This window comes from Cucurbita pepo, chromosome 1 (genome assembly GCF_057944985.1).
Source record: "Cucurbita pepo subsp. pepo isolate OVF chromosome 1, ASM5794498v1, whole genome shotgun sequence".
Taxonomy (NCBI): Eukaryota; Viridiplantae; Streptophyta; class Magnoliopsida; order Cucurbitales; family Cucurbitaceae; genus Cucurbita; species Cucurbita pepo.
In genome coordinates this window covers 18,884,106-18,900,537 of record NC_141798.1, presented here as the reverse complement: position 1 = coordinate 18,900,537, position 16,432 = coordinate 18,884,106, and the positions used below count along the sequence as shown (strand labels likewise).

Sequence of the window (16,432 nt, the reverse complement as noted above, 5' to 3'; positions counted from 1 at the left end):
CACCGCTAGCAGATATTGTCCTCTTTGAGCTTTCTCTTTCGAGTTTTTTCTTAAGATTTTTATAACGCGTGTGCTTGAGAAAGGTTTCCACACCCTTATAAAGAATGTTTCGTTTTCCTCCCCAACCAATGTGGGATCTCACAATCCACCCCCCTTCGGGGCCCAGCGTCCTCGCTGACACTCGTTCCCTTCTCCAATAGATGTGGGACCTCCCCCCAATCCACTCCCCTTCGGGGTTCAACATCTCTGCTGGCATACCGCCTCATGTCCACTCCCTTTCGGGGCTCAGCTTCCTTGTTGGCACATCGCCCGATGTCTGGCTCTGATACCATTTATAACAGCCCGAGTCCACTGCTAGCAGATATTGTCCTCTTTGGACTTTCCCTTCGGACTTTCCCTTCGGACTTCCCCTCGAGGTTTTTAAAACGTGCCTGCTATAAAGTCCACTGCTAGGGAGAGGTTTCCACACCCCTATAAAGTTCGTTCTCCTCCTTAACCGACATGGAATCGACGTCGAATCTCACAATAAATGTCCAATATCTTAGTTATAGCCTAACCTTCTAATCAATCCTGCACATCATTTCAATTTTTATCAAAATCAATTACTATCTGAAACAGCTCGAGTTCTAGTGACATGTTTTTTGTCCAGATTCCACAACTCCAAGAACACTACCACCTTAACTTTTAGCCTTATAGCTTAACTTTCTATTCGGTCATGCATTCAAATTTTATCAAGGTTTATACACTATCTGAAATAACTTTGAGATCTGGGAACATGGTTTTTGTCCAAATTCCAGCTTGCACCGACTGCAAAACTGCCATCCGCTGTCAGCAAAATAAAGCAACAGAAAACAAACGGACAGCAAAGCCTCTCTTGTTCTACATGGATACTATACAACGGGATTTCGGTACATCCATTAACTCAAACTCCAAGAGGTACGAGGTTTGGTAATTCCTTTTAACCTTCTGGGTTTTGGCTGAGCTTGCAAAGTTACTGCAGAAATATGCATGACTATGCTAATTAGTTTGATGAGATCCATTGGTTTGAATTATGATTATTGAGATGGAATCCCATACTTTGGCTAATTTAGGAAATGATCATGAGTTTATAAGGAATATATCTTCATTGATACTGAGGCATTTTGGAAAATTCCAAAGCAAAGCCATGAGGGCTTTGCTCTAAGTAGACAATATTATACTATTGTGGAGGGTCGTGATTCCTAACCATTATTATATGGTTAAGTTACAAATTTATTTCACGAACTTATAAATTTTGAAACTTTCGATTTTGTTTTTATTAGTCACTACACTTTAAAAAGTGTAATAAATCCCTTATTCTTCAATTTTGTAGTCGTTGAACTTCTAGTTTTACGTCTAATAGATCTTTCATCTATTCGACAGTTGTTAAAATTCACGAACTTATTAGACACAAAATTTGAAGAAACGGGTGAGGTCGGTGGAGTTTGAGATTATTTATTTTTACGGAAAAAAATATATAAGATATTAATTGATTAGGTTTAAAGAAGATAAATAAAATTTTATTATTCTCAGGTGCCTTTCACGCCCTCCAATGCATGGAGTGTGTGGAAAGAGATGAAAAAAGTGTCATTATATTCTTTTACTTCCCACATGTCCTTAAAAAACGACCAACTTTTTAAATAAATGATGGCCCTTTTTGGCTTCATTTAAGCTGTAAAGTTTGTTGCATCATGTTATTGCTAAACACGTTCATTGCAAGATAACCCTTTTTTTGTACCCATCTTTTTTTTTTTTTTTTTTAGAAAATTTTCATTTTTTTTTTTTTATTAGAGTGATATGTATTTTTTTTCACTTTTATATATATACTTTAGAAAAATATTCATTTAAAAAAATTAATGGATAATTTCTCTCAGAAAAATATAATGTAATTTTTAACCTAATTCTTCAAAATTTAAATTTCATCAGTTTTTAATATTTAATATATAAGTAGAGAGGATGGAAAATGTAATTCAAAACCGGGCTTTGTTTAGTTAACATAAAAAAAATCTCCTTGCTACACCCTTCCCATTTTTTGTTTAAACGAGAATTTTTCACCTGATTTGAAAGGTTTTTGAAGAATCCTAGCTCTTAAATGAGTATAATTAATTATTGTACACGTAAAATAGATTTGTAAAAGAAAATAAAGTAGCAAAATTACGTAGGGTAAAAAATATTGTAATTTATCGACCCAATTAACCTATTTCAAACTTAAAGATGGGTCGTAAGTATAAATGTATGAATAAATGTAACACAATAATTCCGAAGAATAATTGTCCTTTTTAATACATGGTGAGAAAACATGGCATGTGCTAAATACTTTACACTAAATTTTATTGCGAAAAAATCTTTACAAAATTTAATGTCTTACAACATTATCTATCACATATGCCTCTCTACGTCCCTACAAGTTCCACAAATAGACATAGATGCACCAATTATTGACCTCAACGTTCAAAACCCGAGAAGGAATAAATCTTTATAGGGCTATAGACCGACTTCACAAAAAAAAGCAACTTTACGAGTTTTGTATTTTTTTGTTAATTATCGGGTCTACTTCAGGAATAAATTCAGTCGGGTTTGGACATATATATTCAAAACTATATTTTTTTTTCCCGTTCAGTAATATTTTGATAAGACAATAGATTCGTTATTTATTAAGTATTTTGTTATGTTAGTACTGTTACCGTGAATGTCGTGCTAAATAGAAACAAACAATCATATCTCGGGTTATACTTTTTTCTTATCGTGTGTTTATCATGAATTTATGATAATAATTTAAACGGAACTTTATTGTCCTCTTGTTAATACGCTGCGTCCATTATAAGCGAAGCGGTTTTTTCCCTTTCTTTCTTTTAATGAATTAATCATTCTAACTAATTAAAATATTTAAAACTCTTGCTTCTAAATAAAACATGATATTTATTATTAATTTTAAATGGAAATTTAAATTTCTAATTTCATACGTGGAAAATAGACGGACCAATTAAATGCGGACAACGAGAAAATATAGAGCTTTTAGTTTCATTAATGACGTTATAAATTTTAATTAATTCATTTATTATGTTGTTTAAAATAGAAAAAAAATATATTTATTTGTGAAAAGGATGTTATTTGATTACTTTGGAGATTTAAATTAAATAGCATTTAATTTGAGAGAAATAATAGTGTAAATAAATAAAGGCAGCCGTCCCCAAACGTTACTTAATTGCCGACGCGGGAACCAGTTCTCTCTGTTCTTCTCTACGTGCTGGGCTCAATTTCTCTGATATTCGGCCATGGATTCATCGTCGTTCTGTAAATGTGTCTTGGATTCTCGGTGTTCACTTCCGGCTGAAGTGTTGTGCTATGCGCTCTGATCGGAGAATTTGATTTGGAACAGAAATGGCTTCCAGTGGTGGTGGTATTGGTGGTAATAGTTTCAGGTCTTCTTTGAGGTCCGAGAGGCAAGGTGTTCATCATCATGTTCCGATTTCTTCTGCTCATAGTAGCTCCTTTGCTTTCCCCATTGCTGCTTCGAAAAGTGTTGGTCATGGACAGAGTCTTGGTTCTTCTGCTCGTAATAAAGCGTCTTCTGCTTCTCGACGATCTCTTACTCCTAATTTGAGGTCTTGTTCGTTTGATGTCGATGAAGGTTTTGATTTCTGTCTCCCGTTATTTGTCTGCGTGTTAGTTTATTTGCTTGCTTGGTTTTGATGCTCGTCATTCTGCTCTGTTTCTGTCTGTTTTGTTTCAGTTCGATGCGTGGTAGGTGTTCTGTTGCTTTTGGACTGTTAATTTGATTATCTTTTTTCTTTTCTTTTCCACTTATTCTTCGTCCTCCTCGGGTCTATAGTGTCTTTCGATTCTTAAATGAGCGCGAACTCGAGCAACTCAGTTCGACGCTGTATGTGCGAGGGCGGATTTTATCACTGGGGCCCAAGTACAAAATTGGGGTGCTAGCCGTTGTAACTCTACTACCATTCCGAATTTTATTCACGAAATGAACCAATAATATAGATAGATAGTCGAGGGAACTTAAGCGGGAACTTTTTAAACTTAAGAAAACAGGCATATTCATGTTGCTATCTCAATCAATTGGAAGATATTTGATTGGTGACTGACAGAGTTTTCGCGAATCAATGGATTCCGCTGGACGTTGTTGGGAATTTAAATGTTTGGTGGAAAAACAGTGAATAGTAGCCCACAAAAACCCCCGTAGGAAAATTGGTGGGATTTTTTTAATTAATCTTTTTTTTAGATAAGTGGGAATAGTATTTGGACCTAAATGTAATATAGTCATCTTTAGGCTAAATAAAGGATAAACACGAAATTGGAGATGACATAGATAGTCCTTTATCCAGAAAAAATGACACTTTAGATAGTCCACGGCCTGTGTAAAATCCAAAATGAAGGTGTATCAATGTATGATCTACCTATTGGACTCTACTTCTCATTTAGGTGTTTAAATTCTTACCAGTAGCAGTTGACTTGTCATCTGACGATTTCCAGTTTTAGGTAAGTATTTTTATTTTTATTAATGTAAACGTAGTATACAAAATGCTAACTTTGACAAGGGATGTTATTGTCCTTGTTCTATATCTAATTTCTACGTTCATGTCAAGTCATTAACGAACCAGGTTGCTTGACATTTATTTAAGCATCACTCATGCTCCAATGAACTGTCTTTAGAGTGATGTTATCACATTGTCTATGCTACAGACTTTTAGATTCTCTGGTAGATAAATTCTGAAAGAGAATTTCTTGCGTTTGTGAAGCTATTATATGTTCTTGATATAAGGCAAGTTTTGAAGTTTTTTGCACGTGAACCTTTTGATAGATTCTCAGCGGGTGAGAGTGGCTGTTAGAGTCCGACCTAGAAATGCTGAGGATCTCCTTTCAGATGCTGATTTTGCTGATTGTGTTGAGTTACAGCCAGAGGTACTTGCTACATAATTTTGAAGTTATGTCATGAATAAGCTTCTTTATTCATCATCATGTTGTTGACGGAGGTCCTACTTTTTGACACGGTTCATTTGTATTGGATAAAGAATATTAGTGACGTAAGATCTGTTTATCTACTATAATTAATGATGAGTTGATAGGCTGCTAATACCGATAATATTGGCGGCCTATCAACTCATCATTAATTATGTGTTACTAATGTGCTAACAAGTCTTGTTCGTACCTTATTTCATGTGGGGGTTGTGGTCGTAATGTTCTTCTTCCTTTTTTCTTATTTATTTATTTTACCATGTAGCTGAAGCGGTTGAAATTGAGGAAAAACAACTGGAGTTCTGAGTCATATCAATTTGATGAAGTTTTTACGGAATCTGCCTCTCAAAGGCGTGTCTATGAAGTGGTAGCCAAACCGGTTGTTGAGGTTAGTGACTGCTAAGTGACGTCGTTGATAACTACTCAAATTTCATGTTTGAAATGTGTTGTAGTTCAAATGTTGAATATGTGAATGTAATTTACCTTTTATAGACATCTTCTAGTGTGCTTCTGATATCTGGTCGTTCTGCTTGTTGTATAAATTAATATCATTTCATCTTTCAAGTCTTTAAAGACTATACTAGTTGATATTTATGTTAAAAAGTTGGATTTACTTTTGGCAGTGCGTGCTAAATGGTTATAATGGCACAATTATGGCGTACGGTCAAACTGGTACTGGTAAGACTTACACACTTGGAAGGATGGGTAAAGAAGACGTGTCTGAACGTGGTATCATGGTTAGAGCTTTAGAGGACATAATTGCCAATGTATCTCCTGCTTCGGATAGCGTGGAAATTTCCTATTTGCAGGTACTATGCACATTTGCATTTATGAATAGTGATTTTCAAACTACTTTTTGTGAATCTTTCTGATTGTTTTTGTTTCTAGGTACTCTATTTTGAACATCGGAAACTTAGTTTCATTTGATTCTTGCAGCCAATTTACGTGGATGGATTGATGCAGTTTTATTTTCTTGAGCTTGCTCTATAGTTCTATGTTGGTTGGTTAATTTAGGATCGATCTTGACAATTTAAAATTTGTTTACGCGAGACTGGAGAGCTGTAAAATGTTGGACGAACATTAAAAAAAAAAAAAAAAAAAAAAAAAAAAAAAAAAAAAGCTGATATTTTTGGATGGATGGTGTCCACAAAGTTGAGCAATAAAATATAGATCTATGCTAGGTTGGAAGCTGGTCTCAAATCTTCTTTGCTCTTTATATTCTAACTTTTCATCTTTGAATATCTTCTAGTTTCTCTAAGGGTGCAACATATTCTAACTACGCTATTCTCAACTTTTCTTTTCTTTTTTTTTTTTTTTTTTGGTTATTTGCCCCTGAATTGATATTAAAGAAGAAGAAGAAAATCCAAAAAGCTAGTTTAAATGAACAAGCCTGAATCTCTGCCATACGTTTTGGACACTTGCTTAATAGCTTTTCATTGGATTACTATGAATCTTTTTTCCAGATAAATGGGAATCACTAAAGTTTTCGAATGTATGTGGACAATCAGAATTAACTGTGCTCTGTCTTCTTTCAGTTGTATATGGAGTCTGTTCAAGATTTACTGGCTCCTGAAAAGGTTAACATCCCTATTAATGAAGATCCCAAAACTGGAGAAGTATCAGCGCCTGGTGCTACTGTCGTCAAAATTCAAGATATAGATCACTTTTTACAACTACTAGAGATTAGTGAGTCTAATCGCCATGCAGCCAATACAAAACTGAATACAGAAAGTTCACGAAGTCATGCAATCCTCATGGTTGGTATTCAGTAGGTCTTATTGAATATCAATGGTTTTAAATTTGTAAGTAATATATACTATTTATTAATTCGCGTTTATAGGTTTATGTACGAAGGGCTGCCAGCAAAAAAAATGAAGATATGGCTACTACCCAAGGGCACGACCATACAGTTGATTTTCTGGGTGGTAATGGCATACCCATGATTCGGAAAAGCAAGTTGCTTGTAGTGGATCTAGCAGGATCAGAAAGAATAAATAAATCTGGTTTGTTATCTTTTTACGGCCACTACCAACCCTTGCTTTTTTTTTTTTTTTTTTTTTTTTTGTTATTTTAGGAAATTATCCTTCACGTGGCAAAACATTCACATGAACAACTACTTTAACTTCCCCTTGTGCTTTATATTGTAGGAAGTGAAGGTCATTTACTTGAAGAGGCAAAGTTTATTAATCTTTCTCTCACGTCCCTCGGAAAATGTATCAATGCATTGGCGGAAAACAACACTCATATACCCACCAGAGATTCTAAGCTTACAAGACTTCTTCGTGATTCATTTGGAGGTTTGGCTCTGGAAATCTAACTCTGATTTTCCCATGACCAGTTCTCTAATAAGAATATATACTTCCAATATTAAGCATCGTGCTCTCTAATCGTATCTTTTATTGTTTCACGTTGTTTTTCTGAAAAAAAAAATGATAAATATATAAATAATGGAGAGAGATTGCAGAAGAAAAGCAAAAGAAAGCCTAGTAAGGTAGTCTGACTTGAAGAGAAAGCAAAGAAAAACAAGAAACAACCAAAACAGATTCTAACAAAAGACCAAGGCAGAAAGAAACAGCAGAATAAATAAGATAAAACCCATGAAACTATAAGAATGCCCTCAATTATTACAAATAGCTTGAAAAGAGAATCCTGAAAATGATTTAGACAAGGAGTACCAACGAAAATATTTAATCTTGATAATTTCCAAACGATCCAACCATGAAGAGAATTTTTCTTAAAAAGTTCTCTAGCTTTGGAAGCATTAGTCCACAATAATTTCACGTTGTTAAAATCTCCTGTATTTAAACTCCTATATTACATTGAGAAGTAGATCAGGTGATTGAGCAATATATGTTGGTATATTTCCTTGACTATTTTATATTTTATGTTTTTAAGGAAGAATTATTAGGTTGACTCTATGTTCTGTCAATTGCTGATTATTTATAAACAGGTGCCTTGTGAAAACTGAAACCTTCTTTATTTATGTTATGTTCTCGGACATTATCTTAATTTGCTCATGAACTAATGACAGTTTTATATATTAGGTTCTGCTAGAACTTCTCTCATCATAACAATTGGACCTTCCTCAAGATACCATGCAGAAACTGCTAGCACAATTATGTTTGGACAACGTGTGAGTTGGATATGTTATTTCTATTTCATCCCCATACTATAATCATCCGCGTTTTCAAAACCTTTTATAAGAAGTAATACTACAGTGCTTGCTCCCTCTCTCTATTGATTTGGACGACATAAGCTGCATTTCTTTATTTTTCTTTTTCTACATGATAAAATTAAGATTAAATTACAATTTTAATTTCTAAAATTTAGGCCTTTGTCTATTTGATACTTGAACTTTAAAAAAGATTTCATAAGTCTATGAACTTTTAATTTTATGCCCAATAGGCCTTCGAAAATTAAAAAGTATCTAATAGACCCTTACACTTTCAATTTTGTGTCCAATCAATCTCTGAATTTTCAATTAACTTATTTTTAAAATTTCGATTATGTTAGAGAACTTTTGGACAAAAAAATTTACAGGATAGATTTATTATACATTTTTAAAGTTTAGAGCTTTATTAGACATAAAGTTGAAAGTAGATATAAGCTAGAAAGTTCAGGACTAGATTTGTAATTTAACAAAGAATTTGTGGTGCGAAATTCTGAATGTGTAGTATATAATGAAAACTGTCAACAATTATATTCTGTCAACAATTCGATATGGCGTATAATAAACGAGGTGAAAAAACCGCCGTTACTTAATATTGAAGCAAGATTCTGTTGTTATAATCTCTCCTGCAATCAATAATGCTGGAGTGTCATTTTAATTGATTTCATATGACATCAACTTTTTTTGTAAAAGCAGATGACAATTTCATTAGTGAAGTTAGAAAGTGAGTAGGAATTGATTTTAGAAAAGAACATCAAAAGCAGCCACCTGAAGCATCTTTGTACAATTGGGTTCTTAGAATCTTCAATTTTTAGGGAATTTCAGTTGGCATGTCGTACCTAGGCGTTCATTTCTAAATGATTCTAGTGTTTTACCTCATCCTAATCATGAATCAGAATATTTTGCTTCGTTTGTATGTTAGGACATCAACAGGCTGCTATTTTGTTCTTTTATCAGGCAATGAAGATTGTGAACATGATAAAACTTAAAGAAGAATTTGACTATGAAAGTTTATGCCGAAAGCTTGAAAATCAAGCAGACAATCTCACTGCAGAAGTTGATAGGCAGCAAAAATTGAGAGAAAATGAGAAATATAAACTGGAGAAAGAGCTGAGACTTTGTCAAGCCTCCTTTGCTGAAGTGAAAAATAGTTTAATTACAAGGTGTGAGGTAGCCATCTCTGCTCTTGAATACTTTTCCTAAGCAACTTTTTTCTACTAGTATTTCATCTACAATATCACTTTAGAATACTTTGATATTTCAAGGGACTTCACTAGTTCGTCCGTTGAGAATTTTGTTCTGATGATGTTTATTTCAGTTTCTAGAAAAGGAGAATACTCAAATGGAAAAGGAGATGGCAGATTTATTAATCGAATTGAACCGTCAAAGAGATCACAATGACTTGATGCATGATAAAGTTAGTCATCTGGAAATGAGTTTAGAACACAGTAAGGTATTATCAATCCCAATAAAGAATATACAACTTCTTTTCGAACATTTTTGTTCTGAAACCATTTTATTTATGTATAATGAACTTGTAATACTACATTGTATTATTGAACATATTCTGTTAGCTTAGCCACAAGGATGGTCTCTGGGCTTACTTGAAACATGATTGCTTATAATAGTCTTACGGTTGTGACTTTGGTCCAAGTTTCTCATAATCCCTTTGGTCACAATTTTTGAACTGGCCAACTTTTCCTCCAAAGAAAAAAGAAAAAAAAAAGAAAAGAAAAGAAAAAGAAGAGATGAAATAAAACAGAGAAGAGAATATAAAGAATCCTACATATAGTTCTCAATATTAATTTATATAATAACTAGCTCAATATCAAACTATTGTCTCAAACCCTTAATACTGGAAATGATGGCTTTTAGGAGACGTCATTTTCTTTTCACCAAAGAGGACATGAGAATAACGGTCTCTTTTTTATGTCCTGGCAGCAACATCAGCTTGAAAACTACACGTATCAGAAAGTTTTGGCTGATACCACTCAAATGTATGAAAAGAATATAGCAGACTTGAAGAAACAGCTGGAAGTTGAGCATGCTCGCTTTGTAAGTGCCAAGGAAGAGTTCGAAGTTATGAAGAAGATCTTATGTGATCACAAAAAGTTGATTCAGGTAAGAAAATTTATCGGCTAGTTTGTGGTGGCAGACTTTCCTTTTCTTTACTGTCTTTAGCTATATCTTCATCGTTGCTATTTCACCATCTAGGATATTGAATAATGTCATATTATCCTGAATTTGGAATGGGTGCCAAATACTACAGCTAGTTTTGTATGTTGTATCTTTTGGTCGCAAGGTTTTTTGGTTGCAAGTTTAGGCATTTTTGTGATTGTGTTTTGATCAATTTGTTCGAGACTTACTTCTTTTTGGTTTTCTTCGAGTATTTAGAAATGTTTTTGAAATCCTATTTTCCAGTTGAGAATGGAAAATATGTTGCCTCAACTAGTTATGATGTCTTTTTTTATTTAAAAAAGAGTTGTCATGTACATGAAATTATTTGACTGCTTGCAGTTGCTTTACTACATTTATTCTTGATTGTCGTCTTCTTTACTCCTATCTCCTTTCTCCCTTTATTGAGACTGTAGTTGTCTTCAGTGATAGAACGTTGAAAGGGTTAATTTAAAAGGTTGGTTTTTGCCATTTTTAATTCATTGGTACTTGTGCCCAGTAGATTTCTTATTCTTCTTATCTGTGAATAGCAACATGAAACAGATAATTCAGCGTATAAGATGGCGCTTGCGGAAACCACTCAGAGATACGAGAAGAAAATGGCAGAGTTGACGAAACAATTAGAGGATAAGAATGCCCATTTTGAAGCTATAGAAGAACAGCTACGCTTGGCAAAGAGTTGCCCCAGTGATCATCAAAATTCTATACAGGTTAACTTTTGTGTAAGATATATTTGAAAGTTAGCAAACTATATTATTTGACCTTTAGTTAGCATCAGTACAAGTTTAAAAAGAATTTCAACTCCACCTCTTTCTCCCTCTGATGAATTGACATCTCATATAAAACATGATTTTTAATCTGTAACTAACACAAGAACGAACATCCTGCTTCATTTGCATGTCATCAATCCAATTTAAAGTGACCTGCTCATCATCTTACGGCGTGTAATGATAGTTGGAAACCTTCATTGGGAGAAAGTAGTGCCAAAGACCAATTCGGTTGCGGCCTCTTTTACCATTCTGCATTACTTGGTTTTGGATGAGCCTAAATATATTAGGTTTTATTTTATTTTCAATTGTTACTAGTCAGAGCCTACGCGAAATGATATAATTGATATCAAATTCTTCTTGCCTTTATTATTATCCTACTCGCTTATTTTGTTGGATTTATGAGCAGAAAGAGATCGAAGAACTGAAGGAAAAGTTAAAACCATGTCAATCGCATGAAAATACTCTCACTGAATTTCAATCCTTGAAATCGGAGCATAAACATCTAGCAGAAGAGAAGGTATACTATCATTTTGTTTGTTGCAAATTGGTCTCTTTTCATTTCTTCAATGAAGAGTCTCATTTCTTGTAAAAAAAAAAAAAAAAAGATAATTTGTAGCAAATTATTGCTAATGGACGATGAGTTTAAAAATCCACGTTCTTGTAGGAGAAACTGAAGGAAGATATACTATCATTTTGTTTGTTGCAAATTGGTCTCTTTTCATTTCTTCAATGAAGAGTCTCATTTCTTGTAAAAAAAAAAAAAAAAAAAAGATAATTTGTAGCAAATTATTGCTAATGGACGATGAGTTTAAAAATCCACGTTCTTGTAGGAGAAACTGAAGGAAGAACTTTATATCACGAGGCAAAAACTTCTATTTGAAGAGAAGCAGAGAAAGACTATTGCAAATGAATTGGTTCAAATACAACGGACTGTACCCGTGAGTGGGAATGATTTTGAGGTAAATTTTGTCATACACTTCCCCTTTATCTCAATCGTTCTAGCCTTTTGTGTTCCTCTGTTCTGATTCAATGATCGCAGGATCAGAAATCGTATATGAGGGATAATATACATAGACAACCCTCCAGCTTGGGAACTCCCATGGGTTTTCACGAGACGGGTCAATTGAAAGAGACTAATTCTAGTCAACGTGAAACAATTGCAAAAATATGTGAAGAAGGTAAGATGATTGTTAGTAGAGACTTGAATTTGGATTTAAAAAAAAAAAAAAAAATGCTATGAACTTGTACAGGATTCAGAGATCTTTTTCTTTTAGTCTGAATTGAATTCGTAAACCGTCCTGATGAATGATCATTGGCTTCGATATCCAGTTGGTCTTCAAAAGATTTTACAATTGTTGACTTCCGAAGACACTGATGTCCAAGTCCATGCTGTGAAGGTGGTCGCCAATCTTGCTGCTGAAGGTGTACATCTCCCCGTAATTTCTGTATTATTGATTCTGTCCATATGGTTGTCAAAATTTCTTTTCTAGGGAATGTTTTTATCCCTCAATGGATGGTCTTTTCGCTCTCTTTGCTAATGCACTGAAAGTTGAGGATCTATGGATTATAACCTGATGATCTTCATGAATTTCAGATTCGAATCAGGAAAAAATCGTAGATGAAGGTGGTTTGGATGCTTTGCTTATGCTGCTGCAGTCATCAAAAAATCTGACAATTTTCAGAGTGGCGTCTGGAGCTATCGCCAATTTAGCAATGAATGGTAATCCGAAGTCTTGTTCAGTGTAATGCTGTTTCTGGCTTGGCCAAAGTCTAATGACGTTTGAGTTTTGCAAATAGAAAAGTTTATTTGCTACATAGGCTTTGAATTATGTGAGATGCGCAGGATGCTTATCTGATTTATACGTCACAAATTCTTTATATCTATTTATCACACAGCAGGTGATGTCCTTTCCAGGATATTGCAAATTTATATACCGTTCATTCCAATTCATTTGCTGCATATTCTGTTGATTTTATAGCTTCCATTATTTTTTAATATTACTATCTTCTTTTGATTTATGTCAACTGGAAGGATTTTTTGTAATCCCGTTGGCTTCCTTTTAATCCCCTTTGTGACCTGACAGAAGACTTATAGAAGTGTTCAGTCCTTTTTTCTTTTCTTTCAAGTAAACAAATTTATCGCCGACGTAGTGACATTCCTATATATCTTCATACATCAATGTAGCCATTTGCTATTGTATTATTTAAACCAAGTCATTCATGTATGTATCTAACACTTTTCAACTTTTGGCGTTGGGGACTTTACTCAGAGAGGAATCAAGGCGTAATAATGAGCAAAGGGGGCGCCCAGTTGCTGGCAAGAACAGCATCCAGAACAGATGATCCCCAAACTCTTCGCATGGTTGCTGGTGCCCTTGCTAATTTATGTGGAAATGGTAAGTTTGAGGTGACAATGCTCCACGCTGTCCAACTTTTAGAATGGAAAGTCATATTTGGAAATGTTTTGAAGTCTGAATTTAATTATCTTGTTTTATTTCGACAGATATATCATCATATAACTAAAAAAAAATGGCCTATGCATGGGTTGTCATGATGATGCTATAGTCCACTTTTCTTCCGTGAAGTTTTTATCTTAAATTTTCTCTGAACAGAAAAGTTGCACAAGATGCTAAAGGATGATGGAGGTATTAGGGCTCTTCTGGAAATGGCTACATCCGGAAATAGTGATGTTATTGCACAAGTTGCAAGGGGAATGGCAAATTTTGTGAAGTGTGAATCGAGGGCAATTGTTCAAGGTTTACTATATGTTTTTGCCGACGTTATTTGTATCGTACAGAAACTACATCTGCCTTCACAAATGTAACAACTTTCCCTTCCTGCAGGACGCAAGAAAGGCCGTTCTCTGCTAATGGAGGATGGTGCTCTTCCATGGTTAATCAACAACTCTCATACTAATTCTGCATCAGCTCGACGCCATATTGAGCTTGCCCTGTGTCATCTAGCCCAAAATGGTAAGCATTGTTAAGGCTTGATGGTAGTTAAAAACTCGCATTTTTAGATTCATAATCACTGAAATTATGCTATTGGTCAGTCTGGCCGTTTAACACTATGGCCAAAGGGATCTACTACTGATCCATCCTAGTTTGATATATCCCTACAAAATAGTGTTGCAGCTATCAAAACAGGAAGCAAGTCCATAGAGTTCGTCTTAGAATTACTTTCCATAAATATCATGCTGACCTTGTACTGTCATCAACTTTTGATGAGCCCACTTTAGTTCAACAACAGATCATCTTTCATGCATTTCGTTCTTTTTATTGGTTCTTAGTTCATTACGGCACTTGTTTTGAAATTTGATTGAATTCAAACAGTTGATCTTTGCTTAACTTAGTGAAATCCAATATGAACTCTAAACTCTTATGCAACGATGTAGTTCTTAAAAATACCTTTCTCAGCCTTTTGGCCAAGATCAAGTGTAGTATACGTTCTTATAATGGAATTTTTACAATTTTTCCATAACTAACGAACTATGCGTACGTGCAGTGGACAATGCAGCTGATTTTGTAACCTGTGGAGGGGTGAAAGAGTTGTTGGAGCGAATATCACGAGAATCTTTTAGAGAGGATATCCGCAACTTGGCGAGGAAGATGCTGAGGCTAAACTCCACATTTCAAGCTTAGGTAATGCATGGTAGCAAGATGTACAGCTTTGAGAACTTGCAATCTGTTTCAAAACATCATAAATTCTTGCTTGTACCTCGAGCAATGATCCCGAGTTTTAGCAGGGCATCACATACTTCTGCAAGGATGAAATACGATAGAACAGTTTAATAATCTTTAGTCCCTTTAAAAGGTGTATATCATTGTTTTATCCTAAACTTTCAATTTCATCAAATTACACCTTAAACTTTTCATAAGCACTTAAATGTAAATGTTACGTTCAAGTACCACAGTTTTTTTTTTGCAAGTTCAATGAGACAGTTTAGAAGCTGAACTTGATGTTAAAAAATGGATTAAAATATATTTACTTGGATACTGTAAATTAATATTTTAAAATATTTTTTAGTGTTGAATAATTGAATCAACTTTCAAAAATTAAATCGGAGTAGAAGTTTGAAGATAATTCACAAAAGAAATTCTCTGCCATCCACTTTGCCTATGCTTTCAGTCATGATTTGTGTTGAATTTAATACTAAAATTTAAAGCTTTTCCATTGGAAAGGTTATCAACTGGAGTTGCTCAAGAACAGAATCCAAAAGAAAGACTAGTTTTCTTGCATCAGAATCAGAAGAAAAAAAATTAATATAATTTTATATAAGATGTTTCAAAATCACATGTACATAAAAAAAAATATAATAATTCTCACCAACCTGAATTGAAGCTACCCAAGTGCATTGAAAAAATGGTAAAATGAATCAAAATTGATTCTACATAAGAAATGAGAACACCACCACAAATGAAGTGATGAAATTTACTGCATATCATGAAATCATGGGATAGCAACCTCCATTGAAGGGGGAAGAATCATCAAGGTTGCATTCACTTCAACCTCCAATATGCTTGACATTTTGAACTAAAATCCCTGCAAATTGGCGTATGATATGGGCAAAGGCCATCAAAAGCATTTACGAAGTTAAGCATTGGGCACACGATTGGCTGAAAGCTTAACGGGATAAGATCTCGTATATGCGATCGTGTGCATCAGGTGGAATCTCCCTTCCTGGAACATGGACCTTGAGAAGATTGATATACCTGTCAAAAAGAACATACATTGATATTGATTAGGATTAACAGTTTCAGAAGAACAGCCTAATAAAGAAGAATGTGGACTGTTAACACACTCTGATAGTGTAAACAAGTGCTCATGCTCCATGATAAAGGCAAGCAACGCCTGCAGGAAAAAGTGTTTGTCATGGCCTATAGAACATTATTAAAAGCTAAAACAATAGATTTTAATAGCTAACTTTAACAATTTACCTCAAATGGCATGTTCAATAGTTCATAGTAAGTACGCACGCGATTTAATCGCTGTTGTACTAGGTCACTATTAACTGAAGGAATTGCTCCTAATGCCTGTAAATTATAAAACAAGATGTGTAATTGTAAGCCTGTCACATAAGTTCTACCCATGGCTTCGAGATGAGCCGATTATAACCCAAATAGAGATGGTTTTTCAATTGAAGGCACCAATGCAAGTGCGTAACTCTCCTTTTATAACCAAAGGTTGCACAAAATCCTCATACTCTGGTTCATTTTAAAGAAAAGTTAACTGGGAAATTTTCGAGTAGAAACGAAACTTCATAACACCAAATAAGTTTATGCATCAATTAGAGACACTATATAGTTAAAAGACATTGCAATTTTTCAGC

The 16,432-nt window shown here is 34.3% G+C and overlaps 2 protein-coding genes and 1 pseudogene across 7 annotated transcripts in view; 2 read left to right on the top strand and 1 right to left on the bottom strand.

Moving 5' to 3' along the window:
* The first annotated feature begins 3,207 nt into the window (after positions 1 to 3,207).
* Positions 3,208 to 15,010, top strand: LOC111801286 (kinesin-like protein KIN-UC). Of its 2 annotated transcripts, none has more exons than XM_087125370.1 (21): positions 3,208 to 3,649; positions 4,835 to 4,935; positions 5,255 to 5,377; positions 5,613 to 5,798; positions 6,525 to 6,746; positions 6,830 to 6,992; positions 7,137 to 7,286; positions 8,034 to 8,122; positions 9,116 to 9,328; positions 9,477 to 9,611; positions 10,100 to 10,279; positions 10,864 to 11,043; positions 11,510 to 11,620; positions 11,934 to 12,062; positions 12,149 to 12,281; positions 12,433 to 12,525; positions 12,698 to 12,823; positions 13,374 to 13,499; positions 13,716 to 13,859; positions 13,947 to 14,075; positions 14,608 to 15,010. In XM_087125370.1, the coding sequence occupies exons 1-21, from the start codon at positions 3,400 to 3,402 to the stop codon at positions 14,742 to 14,744; spliced, it is 3,120 nt and encodes a 1,039-aa protein (XP_086981496.1). In that variant the 5' UTR covers positions 3,208 to 3,399; the 3' UTR covers positions 14,745 to 15,010. The 2 variants fall into 2 exon arrangements, with proteins under 2 accessions (XP_086981496.1, XP_023541027.2); XM_023685259.2 differs by having other exon boundaries at positions 12,143 to 12,281.
* Positions 14,507 to 14,588, top strand: LOC147794926 (U2 spliceosomal RNA; annotated as a pseudogene).
* A 340-nt stretch (positions 15,011 to 15,350) lies between the features above and the next one.
* Positions 15,351 to 16,432, bottom strand: part of LOC111792388 (exocyst complex component SEC8) — a 32,212-nt gene continuing 31,130 nt past the window's right edge. For all 5 annotated transcript variants that reach the window (XM_087125356.1, XM_087125353.1, XM_087125352.1 and 2 more), the window contains 3 exons: positions 16,041 to 16,136; positions 15,905 to 15,954; positions 15,351 to 15,815 (listed from right to left, as the gene is read on the bottom strand). In XM_087125356.1, the coding sequence (XP_086981482.1) occupies positions 15,728 to 15,815; positions 15,905 to 15,954; positions 16,041 to 16,136 (234 nt within the window). In that variant the 3' untranslated portion in view covers positions 15,351 to 15,727. The remainder of the gene's footprint in view (positions 15,816 to 15,904; positions 15,955 to 16,040; positions 16,137 to 16,432) is intronic.